Here is a 14,226-nt window from a genome sequence, read left to right on the forward strand (position 1 = left end):
GTTCCTGCTCCCTGCCTCTCTTCACTGATTTTTCGATCATCAACTTCTGCACAGATGGGGGTCACATGCGCCGCTGCAGCCAATGACTGGCCTCAGTGGTGACATTGCCATTTGGGAAAGTAAAATGCCACCAGTGGCCCCAGTCCTAGCCACTACCACCTATACAATATCTGGGACCAGCTACTGAGTCTAGAGATAGCATTTAAAGGGGTTGTGCACTAATCACTGGCTGCAGCGGTGATTTGCTCCCCTTGCATCACGTGACTATTTGACATGACGCAAGGGGAGCAGCGCTCAGGAATTGGCTGCCGCGGTGTCAAACAGGAATTTTACACGGAGTGACCTGTGACAAGCAGATGAGCTGGGACCTAGCGCTGAGGATCAGGTAAGTATGATCACCGCCAGTCTGAGAGGTCTGGAAATTAGTGCACAACCCCTTTAAGGTGGCCATGCAAATTAGATGAACAATTTTGACAATTTTGGTGGGACCGGTCCATCATCTAATGTGTATGGAGGTGTCCTGACTCTCCTCAGAGACAGATGTAGGGGAAACAGTTGGATTTCAACATGCCCAATCTTTTTGTTGGGATATGCAACTTCCACAGGTGTCTCTCTAGACATCATTCCCTGGACCCACTGAAGATGTGGTCCTAAAAACCCAAATCAGTCGATCAGGCGCTCCTAACCCCATCCTGCAGTCATGCCATTTATAGGCAAAAGATGCAAACTGCACACAACTAGAACGCAAACAGTGTGATAAAGCCTCTCACGGGTTGGTGTTGCTCAGAATGAAGAAGGCGCTGCCCTCTGGGATTGGAAGGACTTTCTCCTTTGGTGCAAACTCAGCCAGTTTATCCAGGTGAGAATCCGGTAGACTTCCCTCTTCATCTTCCTCATCTTCAGCTGCTGAGGACACAAAGAGAAGTGGTGCAACTGCAGCGACGAATGACAAAAATGTAACCGTCCTATAAATGACAGCGTGGCGACATCTACTTACATTCTTCACTTCCCTCTTCTTCCTCGTGATCTTCTTCAGCTGGGACCTGCAGGACAGACACGTGTGCATTCAGGAAGAGGAAAGGTTCTCTTCAGAAGGGTTGTTTGGGATTTAGAAACAGCGCCTCTCTTGTCCATGGGCTGGGTCTGGTACTGCAGCTCGGTCCTATGCAAATGGCGTCTGAGCTGCAATATCAAGCACCGCCTATGGGCAAAACCGCCACATGTTTTGTAAGGAAGCAGCCATGTTTTTTTTAATCCCATAGAATTTACTAAATTACCAGTGATCTGTACAATAATATAAGGTATATTTCTATATGGTTTGCAAACCTTTAATGCACCTAAATTATTGTATTATTTTTATAATATAATGTAGAATATATATAGTATCATTTTTATATAAGATGTAAATGCAAGCCTTACCTTGGCTGAGCTATCTTCTTTCTTCCCTGACTTGCCTCCCCTGGAAGTAATTACAAATGGAGGGGTTGTTAAAAATCTACTGACCGGCCGAATATCTCATGTATATGGGCCTACCGGGGCAAAGGTCGGACATTCTGAAGTTCAACATGCTTGATTCTTTTGTGATCAGGAACGATAATCCGTCACCGTTGAAAACGTATACACGCTCAAAAGAATATGCATATGCATGGGGGGGGGGATGTCAGAATTGTATGGCTAGCTTAAAGGGGTTCTCCGGAAATTATTTAAAATGGACGTCAGCAGCCTGTCCTAGACTGTGAGCAGGCCTCAGTACACAATGCACTGCTCTACAATAGATGGTAATGATGTGATCCTGCCTACGATATGCTGTCATGGCTGAGCAGCCTGACAGGAACACTCACCAATATGTAGTATATGCAAGTGCCGGAGTGTAGTGTGTAGCGAGGCCCCTAAACCCCCCCCCCTAGGCAGCTCAGTAAGTAGTGGCAAACAATATTGCCCACATTCTAGGACAGGTTGCTGGCGGGACATTTTTTAAATAACCCCTGGAGAACCTCTCTAAGTGATATGAATACTATGGCATCTAAAAACTATGGGGTGTCATTCATGAACAGATATACGCCACTTTTCTGGCGTATATCTGCCGCAGATTCTGTTGCGGCAGAATCTGCGACTTTCCTGCTCATGCCAGGTCTAAAAAAAGGGTGTGTGACATGGGCGGGGATGGGCCAGCAGGCCCGTCTCATTTATCATTTTCTACGCCTGGTTTAGGCGTAGAAAATGGTCTACATGTAAGACAGCAAGGAAGCTGTCCTACATTTAAAATCGGCAGTGGACATGCCGAAGTTATTTAGAGGCTGGCGCCTCTTCATAACTTCGGAAATCCACCGCCTGGGCAGGGGCTTCTAAAGACCGGCGTCTACAACGTCGGTCTTAATAAATGTGGTCCTATATGCATCGTGCATATATATAGCGAGATCTCCAGTAACAGCCAATGAAATTATTCCCTTTATTCTAACATGCACTGAAAGAATAGAAACTGTCATTGCATAGGCTGCTTATGGTAACACTACAATTTACTACACCAGTGCTCGTAAGCCGACCGGACTCTGTTTGGAGGTCTAGTCGTTTGATGTTATTCTCACTTCTTATCTTTGCTGTTAATATTGTCTCCATCAGCCAGATTGTCCACAGCGATAGCTAAGAAGACATTCAGTAATATATCTGTGCAGAAATGTCAAGGATGTATCTATATGGTCTACAAGAAATCCTCTCCTAACACCAGGTATTCCCCCACATCCTCGCATAATATTATGCTTTAAAGGGGTTTTCCACTGGGAAAAAAAACAGTGGCAGCGGGCTCACTGACCATAATTCTCACCTCATAGATCTCCAGCAGCTCCCGTTCTGATGCTGCTCGGGTCTCTGCACGTCTCTACTTCCTGCTCCTGCCTCGACACACAGGAAATGACCACTCAGCCAATCACTGGCTGAGGCGGGTCACTGCTGCATCCAGTGATTGGCTGAGCCATAATTTCCTGTGTGTTGAGACGGGACCAGGAAGTAGAGACGTGCAGAGACCCGAGCAGCTACAGAACAGGAGAAGCAGGGGATTGGTGAGGTGAGTATCGGCTCTTGTACCCCCACCAACTTGGACAACCCCTTTAGTCTAAATCTTTAAAGACACCAACTTGAATAAAAGCATCCTGAAACTGCGGCTTCGTTCTGTGTTGAAAGGCGCCCATAAGCCTCGCTGCCACATGTAAAGACACCAGTATTATAAATGACATATAGAAAAGTGGGGGCCCTGTTACGGATTTTGCACTGGTGCCCGAGTGTTTTATACTGATTGATGACCTACCTTCAGGATAGGTCCTCTGTATCTAGGCAGTGGGAGTCCGACACCCAGGACCCTCTGTGGATCAGCAGTTTGAAGAGGCCGTCCTTTGTATAGCGCCATCCATTGTATAGTGGCTAAGCTTGGTATTGTTGCTCAGCCCCATTAACTTGAATGGGACTGCGCTGCGCCTAGGACACGTGACTGATGAACTTGACATAACTGGCCTAGGCAAGCTGCAAGGAGGCCATGGCGATGACTGAGGTGCGGGGCAAGCTGTGAAGAGGATCACTGGGACGCAAACAGATGGGGCACCGGGAATCTGACACTTGGACAACCCCCTTAAAATGACACCTCTAAAGCCAGTTGGTAGGTAGACCTTTCCCTGTAGCGCCTGGTATTTGATAATTGGTTCCCCACTATGGTACTTGATAGATTCGAGACCAATTTGCACTATACAGGATTGTTTGGCCAATGTCCACCATCATGGATGATTTAGACTGCTTTCTCTTAATTACCAGCAAGTAATTTCCTTTCATGTAAACACCTTCACTGGCTACCAGCACTTTTCTTCCACTGGTCCTAATTTGGCCGATTCAGTCAATTGGACGGAACCGAATACACGTGGCTCAGTTTTTTGGTGCTTGTAATGTACATACAGTAGTCCAGGGCTCCGTGTTGCATCAAGGCCCCCAAACCTAAGCCCTACATGAGTAGACCACCTCCATAATGGAGGCTTTTGGGGCAAAGTGAACAGATCATAGTATATAACTTTTTCTAGAAATCGCCGAAAATAAATACCAGGAGGGTGATGACTGTGCCCATAATTTAAATGCTATATGAAGGTGAGAAATTATAGGATACAATTTCCACATATAAAGAGGATGATAAAATACACGCAGACCAGCATCCCTGGAAAGAATGGGCCACCGTACGCCATGATCCCATCATACATCACTGCGTTCCAGTCTTCACCGGTCAGGATCTAAAGCGAGAAAATGATGAAGACAACTGATTAGACATCAACCTAAACATTTGCACCACAAAAATAGGGTTTTCTGGCTGGGATTTCGGAGCCCTATACTTAGGAGGGTCAGCTGATCAGTGGGTATGTTGGGAGCAGGACCTCCAATGATCTGATATGTTGGACCCATCCTGGGAAAGATATCAATATCGCCATCCCAGAATAGCCCTCACCTGGAATACAGTGAGCAGTGCCTGTGGGAAGGTATCAAAAGTACTTCTTTTGGTCTGGGTCTCATCAAAGTTAAACTTTCCACCAAAAAGTTGCATCCCAAGCAAGGAGAAGATGATGATGAAGAGGAAGAGGAGCAGCAGTAAAGAAGCAATGGATTTCATGGAGTTCAGCAGTGAGGCGACCAGGTTACTTAACGATGCCCAGTGTCTGGAGGTCGTGGAGGAAGAGAGAGAGGGGACACGATGAATGACAGGGCATCATATAGCATAACATCACTATCATCATCATCATCCATGGAGTCACAGAAGAGATGAAAAAATATGAATCTTCCACAATATGAATGTTTGCGGGACACAAGGTACAATACCTATCACCTGCACATAAGGGCCCATTCACACAGCCGTATTTTCGGTCTGCATCCGAACTACATATTTTGCGGATCAGATGCGGACCCATTAATTTCAAGGGGGCCACAAAAGATGCGGACAGAGCACCATGTGAAAAAGATAGAACATGTCCTATTCCTGCCTGTTATGCAGACAAGAATAGGCATTTCCCTAGCACAGGGAGGAATGCGTGGGACCGCAAAATGCGGATCGCAAAACGGATACAGTCGTGTGAATGACCCTAAGACAAACACTGAGACATGGAGCAGCATGCAACCCGTTTTATTAGTAGGATGCAATGACTATCACAGCTTAGGGGGTATGTCCTTTCTTCTGTAGCTCTTTCCCTATCACAGCTCAGGGGGTATGTCCTTTCTGCTGTAGCTCTCTTTCTCTATCACAGCTCAAGGAGTATGTCATTTCTGCTGAACTTGTTCCTGACCCTGGCCTTGTCACCGGCTACGCCACTGCCATGTCCTTTAGACTGTCTGCCTGGTTTCTTTTGTTCTACTGCTGATTGCCTTGTGAACTTGTTCCTGACCCTGGCCTTGTCACTGGCTACACCACTGCCATGTCCTTTAGACTGTCTGCCTGGTTTCTTTTGTTCTACTGCTGATTGCCTTCTGAACTTGTTCCTGACCCTGGCCTTGTCACTGGCTACACCACAGCCATGTCCTTTAGACTGTCTGCCTGGTTTCTTTTGTTCTACTGCTGATTGCCTTCTGAACTTGTTCCTGACCCTGGCCTTGTCACTGGCTACACCACTGCCATGTCCTTTAGACTGTCTGCCTGGTTCCTTTTGTTCTACTGCTGATTGCCTTCTGAATTTGTTCCTGACCCTGTTCTTGTCCCTGGCTACACCACAGCCATGTCCTTTAGACTGTCTGCCTGGTTCCTTTTGTTCTACTGCTGATTGCCTTCTGAACTTGTTCCTGACCCTGGCTTTGTCACTGGCTATGCCCCTGCCATGTCCTTTAGACTGTCTGCCTGGTTCCTTTTGTTCTACTGCTGATTGCCTTCTAAATTTGTTCCTGACCCTGGCCTTGTCTCTGGCTATGCCACTGCCATGTCCTTTGGACTGTCTGCCTGGTTCCTTTTGCTGACTCAACATCTGGCTTCCTCCTCTCTGTGTCCTGCTTGTCTGTCCTATTTCCAGACTCCTTGAATACCTTAATTATATACCAATGCAGGAGCATGAATTACAGCAAAACTAGGCACCATTCAGAAGACTGGAAAGCTGCCTTCTGCAATTCCTGTAATCTCTACATTATTGCTATTACACTGAAAGAGAAGAAGAAGAAATGAGACTAGGACGAGAAGCTTGGGGACATGATCAAACCTCTGACAGGCTCGCCAATAATGTACAATAGGTCTCTCTCTACAAATGTATCTGCAGGATTTCTGTGAAGCACAATTTAAAGATGCACCTCTGAATGGTATAAGCCTCTCAATTAATGCTTCATAGAACCAGACCGCATAAAGGAACGAGAGAGATGATCTCAGGATGAAAGTGTCCTGATGTACGGCACCCACTGTTCTCTTCAGGCGGACATGACACAATGAAAACTGTGAAAGTTGCTATTTAAGGAAGACAGCGGGTGCGATATGAATCTCTGGATGAACTCAGCATGTTTAATGATTCACTCTTGCACGTCTTGTGCATCACTTATATTATAATTTTGGATGGTGGTTTTAAAGATTGTTTAATCACAGTTATACTAATATTCAGAGTCTCTCCTATTATAGATATTTATGTCACAGCTAAGGCTCTGTTCACCTACACTGGAGGTATACATTGCAAGAATATCCCGACATATACCTCCGCCGGAAGGCTGCTCCATATAGGCATACAGTGGGGTACATTATCCAACTGTAATGGCATTTATCATGTAGGCAGAGTTAATACAAGACACTTACTAATGTATTGTGATTGTCCATATTGCCTCCTTTGCTGGCTGGATTCGTTTTTCCATCACATTATACACTGCTCATATCCAGGGGTTATGGCCACTGCTGTGGCGCAGATTTGAGATGGCTGGGACGGGAGCTGCTGCGCATACGTGCCTATGTGCACTCCCACGGTCCAGGCCACCAGAGAGGTACGACCACTGCTGATGGATTGCAGGGTGGTCATAACCCCTGGAAACGAACAGTGTATAATGTGATGGAAAAATGAATCCAGCCAGCAAAGAAGGCAATATGGACAATCACAATACATTAGTAAGTGCCTTGTATTAAAGCGTTTTTTTCTGAGACTTACTGTCCTCTGGATAGGTCATCTGTATCTGATTGGTGGGGGTCCGACACCTGGGATCCCTGCTGATTGGCGCTGTGCCTGGTGAGCTGAGAGGAGGTCACGGCGCTACTGCAAACGCTGATGCCTTCTCAATCAGTATTAAAGTCTGGGAAAACCCCTTTAAGTTTTTCTATATAATATATACGCGATTTGCTGAAGTGAGACAACCCCTTTAAGCTGCCCAGAGACATAAGAACTTTACTGATAGATCTAACTTATTTTATTTATGTACTACTATAGACATCAAATTGTCAGCAGGTCTCACTACACATGGCCATTCACATTGGATAAATGTTGGCAGAACCTGCCAATTTCGGTGAGATTGGCCCAACCATCTGCTGTGTATGGGGGACTCCCGACTCTCCTCCAACGACAGATATCAGGGGAGTTGGATTTCAATCTGGCAGAGGCTTTCTTCCCTCTCTCCGCTCAGGATGCATATGCATGCTTGGCCAGGTGTTTGTGGGTGTGCGGAGGGCCAGGACAGACAGGCATTGCCCGAAGAACACTGTGTAATGTGCATAGCCGAGCTTAGCTTGACATGCCCGTGGTCTACAGATACACATCTCATGTGTGTCGCATCATCTTAAAGGGAACCTGCCATGTTGAAAATGCAGCTGGGAGCGTGTTACAAACCAGTGGGAGCCGAGCAGATTGATAGCTTTGTGGGAAACGAGTTCAGTATAACTTGATATTTATTGATCTAAGCTAAGCTCGGCTATGCACATTACACAGTGTTCTTCGGGCAATGGCTGTCTGTCCTGGCCCTCCGCACACCCACAAACACCCGGCCGAGCATGCATATGCATCCTTAGCGGAGAGAGGGAAGAAAGCCTCTGCCAGATTGAAATCCCTCTGCTCTTTCTATGATTAGACATCCAATGGGAAGTCCCATCAGTGACTGACAGATATCTCTGTGCAAAAATCATGCATGAAAGGCTGTCAATCACTGAGTAGGACCGCCCACTGGACTCCTACGCCAAAAACTGCAGAGTTTTAGAGCAATAAATGACAAGTTATACAGAATATTTTCCGATAAACTACAGTATATATCAGTCTGCTCAGCTCCTCCTGCTCTATGATATGCAGCTCTCAGATTGGACTGCATTATGAACAAGACTGGTTTCTTTTAGGCAGGGTGCTGTTCTCCTTAAAGAGACCAGCTATGTATGGAGACGTATTGGCAATGCTCAATGGGAAAATAATATTCAAAAGAGGTTTGTCCCAAGAGGACTGTAGTTAAAAAGTTGGAGCCACTTCCACAAGGTGATGCTAGCGAGATGGTTCTCTTTTCTTGGGATGATACCTCTTTGGTTTCTTTTAAAGGGGTTATCCATGCTCTAAAATGCCCCTCCATATGCTTGGGCCACTCACACACAATGTACTTACCTGGCTCCGCAGCAGCTGTGTCGCTCCTGGTCCCCGCTGCTTCTCCCAGTGCCAGGATGAAAACATCAGGCATGGGGGGGTGCAGCCAATGACGGGGACGAGCCTCCCTAGCGTCACCCGCGATGCTAGGGAAGCTCGTCCCCGTCACCACCTGCCATTGGCTGCCCCCCCCCAACACCGGATGTTTTCAGGGAGAAGCAGCGTTGGCCATGCAGTCTTCAGCAGCATGGGTGCCAGGGAGCCAGGTAAGTACATTGTGTACTTACATTGGGGCCCGGGCATATGGGTTGGATAACCCCTTTAAGGATTGTGTGTGTGTGTGTGGGGGGGTCCCTGCAGTCAGACTCCTAATGATCATTTATGAAAACAAACGCTGGTCTTAATAAACCCTATATCTGGCGCCGGCCTCTACATAACTTCGGCACATCCACCTCCAGTCTAAATGTAAGACGGTTTCCTAACTGGCTTACATTTAGACCATTTTCTACGCCTAAAACACACATAGAAATAGATGAATATGATAGGCCTGCTGCCCGTCCCCTTCCCCGCCCACTATTTTCGACCTGGCGTGAGTGGAGAAAAGTTGCAGATTGCGGCGCAACTAACCGAGGGGTATTTCTGGATAATAAATGACCCCCAGAATCTTTTAAGAAAAGATGCCTTCCTAACGCTAGCTGCAAAGTGCAATCCCTTTAATTGAATTACAGTCCGCAAAGACACTCAGACTCGTGTGACAGCACACCTCGTCCTGCTGACCTTGTGACCTTGAAGATCCTTAGCAGCCGCACACAGCGAAGGACAGATATTCCCAGCGGGGACATGATATGGAACTCAACAAGAACGGTCTCCAGGATGCCACCGCATACGACAAAGCAGTCAAATCGATTGAAGAATGACACAAAATAGGCCTGGAAACCCAGACTGTACAATTTCAGGAGCATTTCCAGAGTGAAGAGAGAAAGCAGCACCTTATTAGCATAGCCTGAAAAATAAGAAGGGTGGTGTAACAATGTCCTTGGTAAAGTTCTGGGGGGGGGGGAAGGATTAGATCTATCCAAGATTGCTCAGATGGGTGAGATAATAGGAATCCAAATGGCTGTATGATTTCAACAAAGTATAGTTTGCTGGAACTGGTTTATTCAGACTTTATTTATGGGCTAGATTTTTTTGGGGAATGGTAGGTAAAATTGGTAGAGGGACCTACCATTCCACCCCACTCCAGTACCGCTATTCCCCCTAGCCTAAGTTGTTCTCAGATAGTTAATGGGAATCAAATTGTCAGTCTGGGTCAGAGCTTGGAGGCTGTACAAAGCCTGATCCCCCTGTTTGTTCTGAAGTACCTAGGTGAGGTAACCTTCTGTTTAGTTAGTTAGTGCCCAGACGGGCAGGTATTTTATTCATGTATTATTTTGTGCCGTGGTTTCACCCATGTGGATGCAGAAATTGGATGCCTGTGGTGTTTAGGAAGGAAATAAACCCTATTTGGACTTTTAACCTTTGATGTCCATTTTATGTGTCACTGCCTAACCCGCCCTCAAGGACAGATCCTTACAGTGGTCATAGGAATTGGGCAAAGTGAAGGTCAATACATCAAGTGAAAATGTTCCCTACAACTTAATAGTTAAGAAAACAATGAAACCTGCATTGAGCAGTCTGAACTCAATATAATGAGTTATAAGGGTCCATTTACATGAGCCAGTACACAGGGCAATGATCAGGAATAAACCATTCGCTACCGATCATTGCTCCCTCGTGTGCGCTGCATTTACATGCAGCAATGATACGCTCTGCATGGGGATGAACGATCACTACTAGGATCGTTCATCCTCACACAGATTCATTGTTTGATGGCAGCTCATTACTGTGTGTTAACAGGGATGTGATGCTGACGAACAAGGATTTTTTATAACGAATAAACAATTGGGTGACCTGACAAACAAGAGTTTTGCCCTTTTTTCGGCACATTTACATGGGGCAGTTATAGGAAACGAGCTTTCGTAGGAGCTCTCGTTCCCCATAACTGGCCCAATCCTCAACCTGTGTAAAAGGGTCTTAAAGGGGTTGGCCCATTTCATACATTGGTGGCATATCGCTATGTCAAATAGGTGCAGGTACCACCTCTGGGACCTGTAGCTATCTCTAGAATGGGGCCATCAAAGTGAAAGAGGGCGCACCACGAAAGCGCGGCCGCCCTCCACTGATTTATAGAGGAGTGCTGAAAATAGTTGAGCACCGGCTCAGCTGTTTACGTAACTCCCATAGAGGTGAAAGGAGAGATGGTGGCTCTTGTAGAGTGCTGTCTCCATTCACTTCACTGGGAGCTCTAGAAATAGCCAAGCGCGCTCACTCTGCTCTTTTCATAACTTCCATAGAAGTGAATCGAGAGCATCCTGTGCACTTTTTCACTTTGGCGGCCACGTTCTAGAGATAGGTGTGGGTCCCTGAGGTCTCTGAGATTGGTGGCATATCCTAGCGCTATGCCACCAATATATGAGATGGGCCAACCCCTTTAAAGGGGTATTACCATCACAGGCAATGGGGGCATATTGCTAGGGGGCACCTCTGGGACCGGCATCTACGCCGAGAATGGAGCGGGGTCCGGCCACCGCCAAGCGCTCTCCCCATACAAGTGAATGAGAGCACACAGCGCTTGCGCGATCACCTCTCCCATTCATTTCTATGGGGCCGACAGAATTATCCGAGCCAGTGCTCGGCTATTTTCGACAGCCCCATAGAAATGAATGGAGGGCGGCTGCGCATGCGCAGTGCGCTCTCCAGAACTTTCGGGGCTCCGTTCTCGGTGTAGGTGTGGGTTCCAGAGGTGGGACCCGCACCCATCAAACAATGGAGGCATATCCTAGCAATATGCCCGCATTGTCTGTGATAGGAAAACCTCTTTAAACTATCCAAATCTGATCTATACATCAAGCCTCCTACCTTGTATCTGAGTCAGCCATTCCGGCTGCCGGTAGTGCTCAGATGCTATGGTCAGCGTGTTCAGAAAAACCAGGATCAGAACCATCCAATAGAAAGTGACAGATTTTACCGCCAGACGACATCTCCTCCTTAAAGCTCTGTTCCATCGTCTCAGCTTTCGACTGTCGGAGAACACATATTGTTTATTAAAAACTGACATATATGAATTTAGAAGCATCTATTTTCTAGCAGATGCCTCGAGTATTTTCATTGCAAAAGTGGCAAAAATAGAGGTAAAAGCTGCGCCCGAAAAGTGGCATAAATTACAATTTAAATCTAAGTCAACTACCAGCTGAAATCTCTGCGTGGTCTCATCGAAAATGTTCCCTGACAATTACAAGAAATCTCTCATGGCTGGAATTCTTCTGCTTGTTGCCTTTCCGCCATAGGGAAACACTGAGGTCACACAATGGTTGCTGCATCAAAACAGCAATGTGTGAACAAGGTTTAAGCCAAAAAGGGTGTAATAGCATTGTCATTACTTACCAGCAACCTGTCTGACCCAGCTTGCTCCTGCATAAGCAAATAATAGAAACAGAAGAATTAGTTGCAAATGTATTTGATATCCAGACAGATGATTAATTTGACTAAATAGAGAAAGCTCGGACTGGGAGAAAATGTCTGTGTGTGGGTAAGTAACTGGCTGAGGGATAGAAAACAGAGGGTGGTTATTAACGGTACACACTCAGATTGGGTCACTGTCACTAGTGGGGTACCTCAGGGGTCAGTATTGGGCCCTATTCTCTTCAATATATTTATTAATGATCTCGTAGAAGGCTTGCATAGTAAAGTATCAATTTTCGCAGATGACACTGAACTGAGTAAAGTAATTTACACTGAAGAGGACAGTATACTGTATATATACTACAGAGGACAGTATATACTGTATATATACTACAGAGGACAGTATACTGTATATATACTACAGAGGACAGTATACTGTATATATACTACAGAGGACAGTATACTGTATATATACTACAGAGGACAGTATACTGTATATATACACTACAGAGGACAGTATACTGTATATATACTACAGAGGACAGTATACTGTATATATACTACAGAGGACAGTATACTGTATATATACACTACAGAGGACAGTATACTGTATATATACTACAGAGGACAGTATACTGTATATATACTACAGAGGACAGTATACTGTATATATACTACAGAGGACAGTATACTGTATATATACTACAGAGGACAGTATACTGTATATACACTACAGAGGACAGTATACTGTATATATACTACAGAGGACAGTATACTGTATATATACTACAGAGGACAGTATACTGTATATATACTACAGAGGACAGTATACTGTATATATACTACAGAGGACAGTATACTGTATATATACTACAGAGGACAGTATACTGTATATATACTACAGAGGACAGTATACTGTATATATACTACAGAGGACAGTATACTGTATATACACTACAGAGGACAGTATACTGTATATATACTACAGAGGACAGTATACTGTATATATACTACAGAGGACAGTATACTGTATATATACTACAGAGGACAGTATACTGTATATATACACTACAGAGGACAGTATACTGTATATATACTACAGAGGACAGTATATATACTCTACAGAGGACAGTATACTGTATATATACTACAGAGGACAGTATATACTGTATATATACTACAGAGGACAGTATACTGTATATACACTACAGAGGACAGTATATACTGTATATATACTACAGAGGACAGTATACTGTATATATACTACAGAGGACAGTATACTGTATATATACTACAGAGGACAGTATACTGTATATATACTACAGAGGACAGTATACTGTATATATACTAAAGAGGACAGTATATACTGTATATATACTACAGAGGACAGTATACTGTATATACACTACAGAGGACAGTATATACTGTATATATACTACAGAGGACAGTATACTGTATATATACTACAGAGGACAGTATACTGTATATATACTACAGAGGACAGTATACTGTATATATACTACAGAGGACAGTATACTGTATATATACTACAGAAGACAGTACACTACTACAGAGGACAGTATACTGTATATATACTACAGAGGACAGTATACTGTATATATACACTACAGAGGACAGTATACTGTATATATACTACAGAGGACAGTATACTGTATATATACTACAGAGGACAGTATACTGTATATATACTACAGAGGACAGTATACTGTATATACACTACAGAGGACAGTATACTGTATATATACTACAGAGGACAGTATACTGTATATATACTACAGAGGACAGTATACTGTATATATACTACAGAGGACAGTATACTGTATATATACACTACAGAGGACAGTATACTGTATATATACTACAGAGGACAGTATATATACTCTACAGAGGACAGTATACTGTATATATACTACAGAGGACAGTATACTATATATATACTACAGAGGACAGTATACTGTATATATACTACAGAGGACAGTATACTGTATATATACACTACAGAGGACAGTATACTGTATATATACACTACAGAGGACAGTATACTGTATATATACACTACAGAGGACAGTATACTGTATATATACTACAGAGGACAGTATACTGTATATATACTACAGAGGACAGTATACTGTATATATACACTACAGAGGACAGTATACTGTATATATACTACAGAGGA

The 14,226-nt window shown here is 44.5% G+C and overlaps 1 protein-coding gene across 1 annotated transcript in view; it reads right to left on the minus strand.

Moving 5' to 3' along the window:
* Positions 1-14,226, minus strand: part of CACNA1F (calcium voltage-gated channel subunit alpha1 F) — a 123,603-nt gene that overhangs the window by 59,632 nt on the left and 49,745 nt on the right. The window contains exons 12-20 of the mRNA XM_040405000.1: positions 12,009-12,035; positions 11,484-11,644; positions 9,303-9,528; positions 4,475-4,682; positions 4,142-4,262; positions 2,586-2,664; positions 1,420-1,459; positions 998-1,043; positions 771-903 (exon numbers count right to left, since the gene is read on the minus strand). Of these exons, the coding sequence (XP_040260934.1) occupies positions 771-903; positions 998-1,043; positions 1,420-1,459; positions 2,586-2,664; positions 4,142-4,262; positions 4,475-4,682; positions 9,303-9,528; positions 11,484-11,644; positions 12,009-12,035 (1,041 nt within the window). The remainder of the gene's footprint in view (positions 1-770; positions 904-997; positions 1,044-1,419; positions 1,460-2,585; positions 2,665-4,141; positions 4,263-4,474; positions 4,683-9,302; positions 9,529-11,483; positions 11,645-12,008; positions 12,036-14,226) is intronic.

This window comes from Bufo bufo, chromosome 8 (genome assembly GCF_905171765.1).
Source record: "Bufo bufo chromosome 8, aBufBuf1.1, whole genome shotgun sequence".
In the NCBI taxonomy this organism is placed as follows: Eukaryota; Metazoa; Chordata; class Amphibia; order Anura; family Bufonidae; genus Bufo; species Bufo bufo.